Genomic DNA, 12,148 nt, shown 5'->3' with positions numbered 1-12,148 from the left:
GAATGAAGAGATTGAGATAAAACTGTCCAGTAAATAAAGGTGTGCTAAGCTTGTAGCGCCAAGAAGAATCGAGGCTGTAATCGCTGCCAGAGGGGCTTCAACAAAGTACTGAGTAAAGGGTCTGAATACTTATGTAAATGAGATAGCAAATGTATTTTTTTTTAAACTAAAATGTATAGAAACCTGTTTTTGCTTTGTCATTATGGGGTATTGTGTGTAGATTGAGGGAGGAAAAAAACAATTTCATCCATTTTAGAATAAACCTGTAACATAACAAAATGTCGAAAAAGTCAAGGGGTCTGAAAACTTTCCGAATGCACATCTCCCTTCCTTACACAAAAGCATGAAAACCCATTGCTAGCCATCTTTTCCTCTCAGGAAGCCTCTGGGATTTCAGCCAACCTCAGCGGGAATAGAGAGGGTGGCAGGGGGTCTCATCTTCACAGAGGAATGGTCGTAAAACCTGGCTGACTGTCTCTGTCCTAGTATGGCTGTCATAAAGATTGTAGAGATCATTTGGTAGTAATGAATCAGGGAGAACCACAGTAGTTATTACTGCCCAATTAAACTGCAATCAGTGTCCTAATGGAGGCCCTTGACTGAGCTCCTACTGGGAGGAGGGTGACGGAGTGTGTGTGTCGACACCAACACACAAACACACTAACTGCGTCTGAGGAAATGCAAGTAAGCATATGTTTAAGTGTTTGTATGTGTTTTATCAGTGCTGTAAATCACACAACCCCTTCCTGACCAGTAGCAAATACCAAGCAAAGAGGAATCCACTTTGGAACTCAAACTTGTCTGCAAGTTTGAGAGACAGTTTGACAGCACAGCTGAAACATGTTCATCCTTTTCCATCTCCTAAGTAAGAATGTTCATGGTATGCCATAGAATCTATTGACAACACTAGAAATACTTCTGAACAGTGAACAAGTTTATATCCACTAACTCAGCTGTGTGGGGTGCACATTTGCTTGTGGCATGTGGTTTGTGTGATACATTTATCCAGTGCCGTATCATGTGGGTTGATGTCACCTGACCTGAATGACCGAAACTGAATGAGCCAGAATCAGGCCATGGTCAGCTGGAAATTCATCACTCGTTCATCCCGCGATGATTGTGTTTTCAGCCACCGGTAGCTTGTGGATGCTTTATATGCGCTACAGTCAATTATGATTGCATGTCCACTTATATTAACTATAAATATACGCCTTCAATTTCCAAAAGATAACCAAACAAAAACATATTTACTTTTTACAAGGTGTTTGTGCCGTCATGTGTATTACTAGAACAATTTCTAACTTATTTGCATTCGTTTTTACTTACACTTGTATGTTGACTTCTCCATTGATGTTGTTTTTAAGTTTTGGCGGACTTTTCTTAGCGGATGTACAATCGTCACGAATTGAATTATGGGGAGTTTCAGGCCTGGGAGTGAACATAATTGTACACTCGCAAAGCCGACTAAAAACGAGGGTCGAGGGGCTTAGGTTGCAAACTTCCCTTGCTTGGCTAATCATTTGGACCACATTCCAAGATGGCGACGGGGATTCCCCCAAGGGCATAAGGCGAGTGTAAATGGACGAGGGTGTGTCTTTTATGAGTTTGAACCGCAACCTTAGTGTCATGAGTCTTGTCCAGGGGAGAATGACTGCCCCCTCGCATTGAGGATTTCAAGTTGAAGGCTGACTGCGGTAGTTTTTTTCTTTCTCATTGAGATAACATCTCTTTTCCAAGAGAGACCTGGTCCAATAGCAGCAGGGGGAACAACGTTTCAGACACAACAACTTACATACACTAACAACATTAAACAACTAAACTCAGCAAAAAAAGAAACTTCCTCTCACTGTCAACTGTGTTTATTTTCAGCAAACTTAACATGTGTAAATATTTGTATGAACATAAGATTCAACAACTGAGACATAAACTGAACAAGTTCCACAGATATGTGACTAACAGAAATGGAAAAATGTGTCCCTGAACAAAGGGGGGGGTCAAAATCAAAAGTAACAGTCAGTGTCTGGTGTGGCCACCAGCTGTATTAAGTACTACAGTGCATCTCCTCCTCATGGACCACACCAGATTTGCCAGTTCTTACTGTGAGATGTTACCCCACTCTTCCACCAAGGCATCTGCAAGTTCCCGAACATTTCTGTGGGGAATGGCCCTAGCCCTCACCCTCCGATCCAACAGGTCCCAGACGTGCTCAATGGGATTGAGATCCGGGCTCTTCGCTGGCCATAGCAGAACACAGGAAATTGCAGGAAATCACGCACAGAATGAGCAGTATGGCTGGTGGCATTGTCATGCTGGAGGGTCATGTCAGGATGAGCCTGCAGGGAGGAGGATGTCTTCCCTGTAACACACAGCGTTGAGATTGCCTGCAATGACAACAAGCTCAGTCCGATGATGCTGTGACACACCGCCCCAGACCATGACGGACCCTCCACCTCCAAATCGATCCTGCTCCAGAGTACAGGCCTCGGTGTAACGCTCATTCCTTCAACGATAAACGCGAACCCGACCATCACCCCTGGTGAGAAAAACCGTGACTCGTCAGTAAAGAGCACTTTTTGCCAGTCCTGTCTGGTCCAGCGCAGGTGTGATGTTCGGATGTACCGATCCTGTGCAGGTGTTGTTACACGTGGTCTGCCACTGCGAGGATGATCAGCTGTCCGTCCTGTCTTAGGCATCTCACAGTACGGACATTGCAATTTATTTCACTGGCCACATCTGCAGTCCTCATGCCTCCTTACAGCATGTCTAAGGCACGTTCACTCAGCCATCACGGCTAGCTATTTTGACACCCGCCAACTTCGGGGCAAACTAAACTCAGAATTAGTATTAGAAATATTGTATTACCTTTGCTGATCTTCGTCAGAATGCACTCCCAGGACTGCTACTTCCACAATAAATGTTTTTGTTCCAAATAATCCATAGTTATGTCCAAATACCTGTTTTGTTTGTGCGTTCAGGTCACTATCCAAAGGGTAACGCGCGAGTGCATTTCAAGACAAAAAAAGTCAAAATGTTCCATTACCGTACTTAGAAGCATGTCAAACGCTGATTAAAATCAATTTATGGTATTTTTCTCGTAAAATAGTGATAATATTCCAACCGAACAATAGTGTATTCATTCAAAGAGGAAAAGAAAAAACAGCGTGCACGTGCGAATGCGCATATCCAATCTCTTTGTCCCCAGGCAGACCACTGAGAAACTGAGCTACTATACTCTGCCCAGAGACAGGAGATGGCTCAATCCGCTTTCTGAAGGCTTTAGACAGCCAATGGAAGCCTTAGAAAGTGCAACGTAACCCGACAGACACTGTAGCTTCGATAGAGAATTAAAAGAAGAACTACAAATTCTCAGACAGGCCACTTCCTGCTTGGAACTTTCTCAGGTTTTTGCCTGCCATATGAGTTCTGTTATACTCAGACACCATTCAAACAGTTTTAGAAACTTCAGAGTGTTTTCTATCCAAATCTACTAATACTATGCATATTCTCGTTTCTGGGCAAGAGTAGAAACCAGTTTAAATCGGGTACGTTTTTTATCCGGCCGTGAAAATACTGCCCCCTAGCCCAGACAGGTTAACGTTACTAGCTCAGTATTTGAAGTTGTTATATTATCATTAGTAGTGTATTATCAGGTAAAAGCATATGCTTATTATTCACAATTTCTCAAATATTTATTCGCTAATCATTCAGTCGAATACACTATACTACAGCCATTGAATCCGTCTTTGAGCGTTAAGGGACATTAATGGCTAGCTTGGTCCACGACATTGTTATATTTTTCAATCTTGAAATACAAGGACAAATGTTATTAATCAGTGACAGAAATTTCATGCTACGTGATATTCACTCCCCTACTTGGAGAGCGCTCAAAAGCGTTGAAGAACGGCCCTCTGAATAATGGGGCGTGGTTTTGGCTTAACTGCGTTGGGAAAAAGACGCAGCTCCAACTGGGCATGCAATGGTTCCAAAAACACCCCCATGTTGCTAGATGGTGACACGCTGAAATTACACTTCCTGGTCTTCAAACGCACCACTGAGCATTTTCATAGGAAATAATTTGTAAAAAAAATATGGACTGTCTATGGTCTTGTACTGAGCGATTTCCACTTACCTGTAGATAGCAGCTGGCCTATGTCAAAATTGGTTATATTTAAAAAAATTCATGAAAACTAAAAATGATTTAAGGTTAGGGTTAAGCATTAGGGGTAGCAGTGTGGTTAACTTCAAAATCAGATGTTATGAAATGTATGGAATACAGTGATCACCATCATTGTAAATAAGAATTTGTTCTTAACTGACCTGCCTAGTTAAATAAAGGTTAAAAAAAAAAATTTTTTATTGCTAAACGTATCAAACCTATAAAAGGACACTGTCCCGTGCTACTGAGAAAGGAAATATCCGTTGCTATTGAATAAAAGTAACGAATCTTCTGTTGCCCAAAACCCCAGGGCCTACCCGCATCAATCCTGTCTTTGTGAGGACTGTAAACACTCCCTTTGTCCTTAATCAGATTTAAATGGGAGAACTAAAGCATTCCTTCCATTGCGCTTCTTCAGTGTCTGTCTCGGTCTGGCTCCAATGGAGTCCTATTGCTGGTGAATTGTAATTATTATTATTTTTTTTTAATTGTTAAAACAGGGGGCACATAGGACTAATCATATTCATAGAGCCTGTGACCACAAGAAATATGACCTCGGCACAATAAGCAATATATATTTTGTAAGGATGCACCATTTGTATTTACATTCACATTGCTATTTCAGGCAACCAGTTAATATAGAAACACTCAAGCAGTATGTTTTATAGACATGACATCAAGAGAAATGCAATCCAATCAGTCAGATAATTAACAATAAAGAACCGACATGAAAATGATTGATAATGTTAAAAATGACAGTTGACCATGAAAACTTAAGAGTTGGAGGGGCTTGGTCTGTCTTTACTTGTCCTGCCCTATAACAAGCATGTGGGGTTCGAACAATTCTATTAAAATGTATTCATCAGACCCCACAAAGCCACTGCAGTTTAAAATGGGGATCAATAAATATCCCAGGAGGTCTACCTTCCCTCTCTGTGGCACTGCCAGATATAGACCCTGTGAGATGCTGCGAGTCCTCCGTCCTTCAACATCGATCGAGGGGTGGATCACTCGCCTCCCACTGTTGAGGGATGCCCATCACACCCCAGGCTGATGATGTTCTACCCAAACCATCCATCCTCTGTCAAGGGACAGGAGACCTATCCCTGGGCCTTTTTGACAAATTAAGTATGAAACTCATCCTGTACCAAATGCTAGGGCCAGTTCAAGCACCCCTTTCCTTCCCCATTCCTGCTCAGGGTCAAATTCCCCCTACTATGTAACTGTATCCTCATCAGTACAGTGGTGGTGCTATTTTTAAACAAGGCACAATTCATCAAACATAATTTCTGGACATCAGTTCTTTCCCACACCCCACTCCACCCACAGCACATCCTCTCAACAATGGCCACCCAGTGCTAGAGAACCCACCAACAACCCCTTCCTGACTAGTATCAACTAGCAAGCAAAGAGGAATCCACTTTGGAACTCAAACTTATCTGCAAGTTTGAGAGCCAGTTTGACAGCACAGCTGAAACATGTTCATCCTTTTCCATCTCCTAAGTAAGAATGTTCATTGTATGCCATACATTCTATTGACAACACTAGAAATGCTTCTGAAAAGTAAACATGTTTATATCCACACTGAGTCATACCAAAGCCATATCATTTATCGCAACTGTATGACAACCTCCCGTTGCCTGGGCTACCACTGATGTTGTGCATCTGTCCTTCTATGACTTTCTTAGGTTTAAAAGTCAAGCCTGCCTCTACTTCTCTGGGCTTTTGACTCTTCGTGAACTTCTCTCCTACTGAACCAATAGGTTGACTACAGACGATGGCCTTGGCACCTCTCTTCAGCATGTGCCAACCAGATAAGTTCATGCTGGTTCTTCAGCTGATCGAGTCAGTGTGTCTGAGTATAAAGGCTACAGTCTCTGGCCCTATTATTTTTACTCTTGTAATGAGGACTACTCAATAAGATTCATTAAGTCAAGACTTGGAAAATACCTTGGGGTGATACAATTAGGAAATGGCCTAGCGAGACCCAGAAAGACAAGGCACCATTACTGCCTGGTGTGGGATAATACAGAAATTAATGAGTAACTAGAGACCTTGTCCCATTGTGACCTTTAATTTGATTCCTTAATCTACATTTACCTCTAGGCAAAGATAAAACCCAATTTGAGAAAAAGAAAACACATTTAGCAGGCCAATTTCTACAAACAAAAACATGTTTTTCTGAGTTTAACCAATCTGGTGGACAGTTTACAATATTCACAGGACCAAAACTATGAATTTCCAGCCTGTTTTGAACCACAGTTGACAGAATTCAGAAACTGCTGTATTGCGCCAACATTTATGCAGCCTGTCAGTCAACCAACCCCCAATGCAGGCTAGCAATGTGGCTCTGTAGTTATTCCACTGAGACCATTTGGACTTCCTGTTTTGTACATGGGGTAAAAGGAAAAACATATAATTTCACAATTCAATGGTGGCAAACAGAGTGACAAAAGGCTTTGAGGGTGGACAGCTATATAAACTGCCTGAACAGTCTCAATGCAACACACCAACGAGACATTGTGTTCTTCACATAAAAGATAACAGAATGAGTCATTACCTAATGTGAATGGAATGCTGAAAAACACAGGAAGGTTACATTACGTCAACAAATAATAATTGTTGACCAATTCACATCAAAGAGTAGTCCATTCATCTGGAGGGAAATTGCATTCTTGGTCAAAGTTAAGCTTGCCACACCTTAAACCACAGCTTTTAGTTATGCAATTAAAATAGGTCTCAACATATACTGGCAATTAGCCTACGTAAAAAGAACATCTTTAAGCACAGTATTGAAGCCCTGAAGGTGTTTTGTATTGGATATTTTAACACCCGGCAGTCTGCAGGTAGGCCAGTTGAGAAAAAGTTATATTATAAATCATTCCTCAAGGGGGTAAACGCTCACATAAAGCAGATAAGAATTTCCCCAATGCAAGTGTGGTAAACTAGAAGCAAAGAACAATCACAATCCTATCTCTAGCATTCTGTACATACTTTCTTATAATGGCTTTTGAGTCCTAGGGAAGCTGTGTATTATGATAACTGTGTTCCTTTGTATTTATTATGGATCCCCATTAGCTGCTGCGAAAGCAGGGTCCAGCAAAATTAAGGCAGTTTATTCAATTAATCACTTTTGGTCAAGTTATGATCAAAATAAGAAAATGAGACATTTAAAATTACTTTTTTAATTAGGCATTACAATGACATTGTTCTGTACATGGTTCTCCAAGTCAACATAGGAATAAGAGAGCTGAACCAAAACATATCATTTCACCAGGGAGCTGCTCTCTCCCATTGCATGACAGGCCCACTCTGCTGAAGGGTTACTATACTTCTGTACTCATGCTGCAGATACAGACTAGTAAAAGGTCTCGCATCCTGAGACATATGAATGGTTGTAGGTTGAGAGCTCAGAGCTGAATGACATTCCTTTGGAAATATTGAGTCCATTGGCTTCATAACCATCAATGTTACCCTATGAACAAAAGCTGCATTCTGAAAAGCATGTTTGAGTTTACAGAGACCTGTTTCAGTTTGCTTGAGCACAATCTGGGATCAAAAACATGAGTACACAAAAATGCCAATTAATTCACAATATAGCCCACTATAGGGAATCACTTGTGCAACTAGGTTCCAGATGGCGAAGTCTAAGCACTACACTCTGGCTGTGTCCCAAATCTGTCTTGTTCTTTTACTTACTTAAACGGCATACTGTGTACTAATCGTACTAAATACTATTTAGAACGTACTGTTTAGTAAAATCGAATAAAGTAAGCAACAAATAACATACTAGGCTCATCCATACTGAGAATGCATAATCTAATGCTCAAATTGCATTGATTCCTGCCATTCGTTTATTTTGGTAAAGCACATCACCATATCTGATTATCAGCTGTTATCAAACACACGTGGGTCTCGAAAAACGATTCTCTTCCTCAATAGTGTGCAATGAATTTTACTAGATGAAATGCCAAAATGAGTATGACATCCTGGCATTTAAAGCATATGCAATTTTCGACATTGCACATACAATGCACATATTATGAAACATTATATTTTAGCATACCCAAAATAACTACTATTTTGAATGCAAGTATGGGTATTTAGACACAGTCAATGTCTTTCCTGACATAATTTTGTTACAACAATGTCCAGAATGTTGACAATTAAATGTACGCAATGGTGAAAATTTTAAATCACATCTTGCAGTGTTTTCGTCAATACAAATCCAAAACAAATACCTACATTTGCTAAATGGTTTCTGTATTAAAAACATGTTTAATCTAAGGTGTTGTAGTTGTCCCAAACAAGCTAGACTAAACATCAGACTTGAGTTCTGAAAGGAAAAACTATGAATCAGACCCTTATGTTACTCACAATCCAACAGTATCTTTAAAGCATACATGAACCAAGCCTGAGCCCTAATGAAAAGATACAAATCCAGCTCCGTTAGAAAATATATAAAAATGTGATAAAGAATAGGCAAAGTTGGTAATCTCTGTAGCTTTGAATTATGATCACATTTAATTGATATTCATCAAGCCACATAATGTCACTTAGGCTTGCTACAGAGTAGAAGCTAACCCTTATTCATGACTCCAATTCCACCTCATTACATTGAGCCATTGGACTTGGCTCAATGCCAACACTGCACAAATGCTCTGCCTAAACTCAAATACGCCTTGCACGCGATACAGTTTTGGAAACATTTGGAACTTAACTTGCATATAAGCAAAAAATTTTTTTTCAAATACTAAATATACACGTAATCCAAGCAGTTTAGGAAAGTTGCACCCGGCTGTATTTTCAAGAACACCGCCTCCAACAGGCTACACTTCCTCCCCTCCAATTTCCACTTCAAACGTCTCCAATGGCGTGTAAAGGTTACTACAAGCTTCACTCCATTGATCTACGTGCGTGCAAATCTTCACCGGTCTCACTCCCATTCACAAGGGGGTGACAGCATTTTTTATTTTTGTCATTTCATTTTGTGAAATCAAGGAAGAGTCGCCTTCCCTCGCTAGTAGTAGCTAGTTGGCAGCCTGGCTAGCTGGCGTTAGCCTGACTAAAAACATGGCTAGCCTTTTTAGCTTCTTACATCTCCATGTGAAAACGTACAGGAGGGTAGCTCTCCGGGAACAGGGTTTGAGAGCCCAGCATATAACATTGGTCAGATCAAGGAACCAAGCGGCAACACTGCCCCCATGTTGCGGAAGGAATGGTACAGCTCCCCAAAATGTTCAGGTAGTACAAAAGTACGTTGAATGCCGTAGCGTATTACAAGGAGCTGCCCCTTTTGTGACGAAAAACGACATTGCAACACTGCGCTACATGGCTTCCGCAGTGTGAATTTACCTTAACCGGGGAGGAAGTTTCATACCTCGGCTGCGGGCCGTTTAAAAAAATAATAATGCCAGGTGCAACTTTGCTAAACTGCATCATTTGTGTTTGAATGATTATTTCACCCTGATGTTTAAGTTTGCAACTAAAGGTTTCCAAAACCGTATCGCAAACAAGGATTATTAAAGTTTCTAAACCTTAAAACAGAGCGTCTGGATTGTAGTTCACATGGAGCCAGCTGTCCTCCATGCCATCAGCTAAGAACCCAAGACCGGGACCGGCTGTAAGACACCTTGGGTTCTCAAGAGCTAAGTAGAAGCAAACTATAAGCCAGAAAACCATGTTTATAAAGATAAATTAGTTATAGGGTCATCATAGTAATCAAAATAAATGGAGATCAAACTTCTCTTTATTATATATTTATTTGAGAAGTAAAGTTGTTACTTGCCTCAATTTGACTTTTTTGTAGTTTAATCTAAAACAGTAATTACTCAATCATTAGGATTTGTAATTTGATGTTAGCCATGTCAAGCCCTCATATAGTCCGTCTCCCGTGGTCGCACAGGAGGGCTGAACATACCAATTCCTATCTCTGATGCGGGTCAATCCTAGTTTCTCTTGGATTTCGTGTGGTTTCATGGCATCGGGCAGGTCTTGCTTATTAGCAAAAATCAAGATGATGGCATCCCTCATCTCACGGTCATTAATGATGCGATGGAGTTCCTGCCTGGCCTCATCAATGCGATCTCTGTCTGCGCAATCCACAACAAAGATTAACCCTTGAGTGCCCGTGTAGTAGTGTCGCCACAGGGGACGGATCTTATCTTGGCCTCCAACGTCCCATACATTGAATTTTACGTTTTTGTAAGTCACAGTCTCAACGTTGAAACCAACTGTGGGAATTGTGGTGACTGACTGTCCAAGTTTCAGTTTGTAAAGGATGGTGGTCTTTCCAGCAGCATCAAGTCCAAGCATCAATATTCTCATCTCCTTGTTGCCAAAGATTTTCGATAGCATTTTCCCCATCACGTAAACAGTGCATAAATATTCCTTTCCAAATGAAAAAAATGTCTGGATTCTTCAATATTTCCCTTTTTACTTCCTTAATGTCAAAACCATGCAGGTTAACTTTATTTGCTTAACCGGGCGTAACTAGGCAACTATTTACAAATGGACATGGTGTGAAATATGAAGCTCAAACTGAGCCATGTGCGGGTCTATCAATGCTTCACAATGTGTCGGCCAAAGAAAGGAGTCTCAAACTGGCAACAATAATATTCCTGGTGGGAAATCATTAGCTAACTTGTAGTATTGCTGTTCATAACTTATTTCTCAGAGTTTGAGACATCCAAGTTAAAATGTGTACCCAAAGGTGAGTTAAGTAAATTGTATGACAAGCCGTGTAAGTATATTGTTACTTCTTAATTGTAGCTGTCACAAAATGTTCATACTATCGATTTCTATTCTTTTCAGGGTCGGGGGGGGGGGGGGGGGGGGGGGTAGTGGATCTGTTGATAGAGCAAGGAAGTCGAATAGGCCCTCCAAAAAACCTGCGGTACTTCTTACTTCCTCTTGGTGAATGTGTCTCGAGGTCCCCGTTCTTGTTCCGATCAACACCACCGGAGGAGAAAGGCAATGTTCTGCTGCTATTCCATCAAACGTCACGCTGGGCTACACACTCGTTCGTAGGAGCCCGTTCTCCTAAAGTCCCGGCGACTAAGGTCATTGATTCAATAAAAAAAAATCCTTTCTTGTCCCCCTGAAACAGAAGAGGATCATGAGGAGTGTCAGAAAGCTCAACTTAGCAAGTTAACAGCTAGCTAGCTAACGCTAACTTAGCTACCTACATGCTGCATTGTGGATAGCTCAACAAAATAAAAAAATGCAGACGTTAGTCGGTAACTTACGTTCCGTGTATCTTTTACACAAATCTCCCCAAAATATATATATTACATTCTGTTTCCCCCCTCCTCTCTCAGCAATTTCCAAACCGCTTTAGTCTATCTCTCCTTTTCAGCCGAGTTGCAATGCTACTCTGGTCTACCGGAAAGGTGTGGACTACATCACCAGTCACTTCCTCTGGATCGTTCAGGAGTTAGTTGGCTTGCGCACGAGCTTGAACTGTGACCAGAGGACTCTGACATTACGTGCATTGTCTGAAATGCGGTCCATTGATTCGTATAAAGTAAATGCATGGTGCGAATTTAACCAGTACTGGTTCAGGTGCAAATGTGGTAAAGAGCAGGAAAATGTAACGCACCATACAATGATGTATATAAACCCATCGGCACCATACAAGGAAGTGGGTGGCTCTATTTGGTGCACGTGCATGGTGCTAAATAATATCTAACAAACTATTAGCTAGTCTAAATGTATTGGGTAAATGTGTTTAATTTCAATTACATGACGGAAGACCAATTCATTCGGATCAATTTTACAGCACATAAAACACGTAGGCCCATGGTTACAACATGAAATTGCAACAGCATTAATATGCATTTTTAAATGAAAGTAGTACATTTGGCATGCTTAATAAACATATATTATAAAATATAGGTTACTTTCTAGCCTTAAATGAAAAAATGCATGCAGGCTAGGTTACTGTAGGCTTGGTCTACGTTCTCGATACAAAGTGTAATAACACCACCATGT

The 12,148-nt window shown here is 40.9% G+C and overlaps 1 protein-coding gene across 1 annotated transcript; it reads right to left on the bottom strand.

Moving 5' to 3' along the window:
• Positions 1 to 7,325: 7,325 nt before the first annotated feature.
• Positions 7,326 to 11,563, bottom strand: LOC115172578 (ADP-ribosylation factor 6). Its single transcript, XM_029730144.1, has 2 exons — positions 11,404 to 11,563; positions 7,326 to 11,255 (listed from the first exon to the last, which is right to left on the bottom strand). The coding sequence occupies exon 2, from the start codon at positions 10,520 to 10,522 to the stop codon at positions 9,995 to 9,997; it is 528 nt and encodes a 175-aa protein (XP_029586004.1). The 5' UTR covers positions 10,523 to 11,255; positions 11,404 to 11,563; the 3' UTR covers positions 7,326 to 9,994.
• Between the last annotated feature and the right edge of the window lie 585 nt (positions 11,564 to 12,148).

Source organism: Salmo trutta, chromosome 33 (genome assembly GCF_901001165.1).
Source record: "Salmo trutta chromosome 33, fSalTru1.1, whole genome shotgun sequence".
In the NCBI taxonomy this organism is placed as follows: domain Eukaryota; kingdom Metazoa; phylum Chordata; class Actinopteri; order Salmoniformes; family Salmonidae; genus Salmo; species Salmo trutta.
This window is presented reverse-complemented; position numbering and strand designations above follow the sequence as displayed.

Excerpts from the sequence above, each read along its gene's own strand:
- LOC115172578 (XM_029730144.1), bottom strand. The coding sequence starts at position 10,522 with ATGGGGAAAATGCTATCGAAAATCTTTGGCAACAAGGAGATGAGAATA.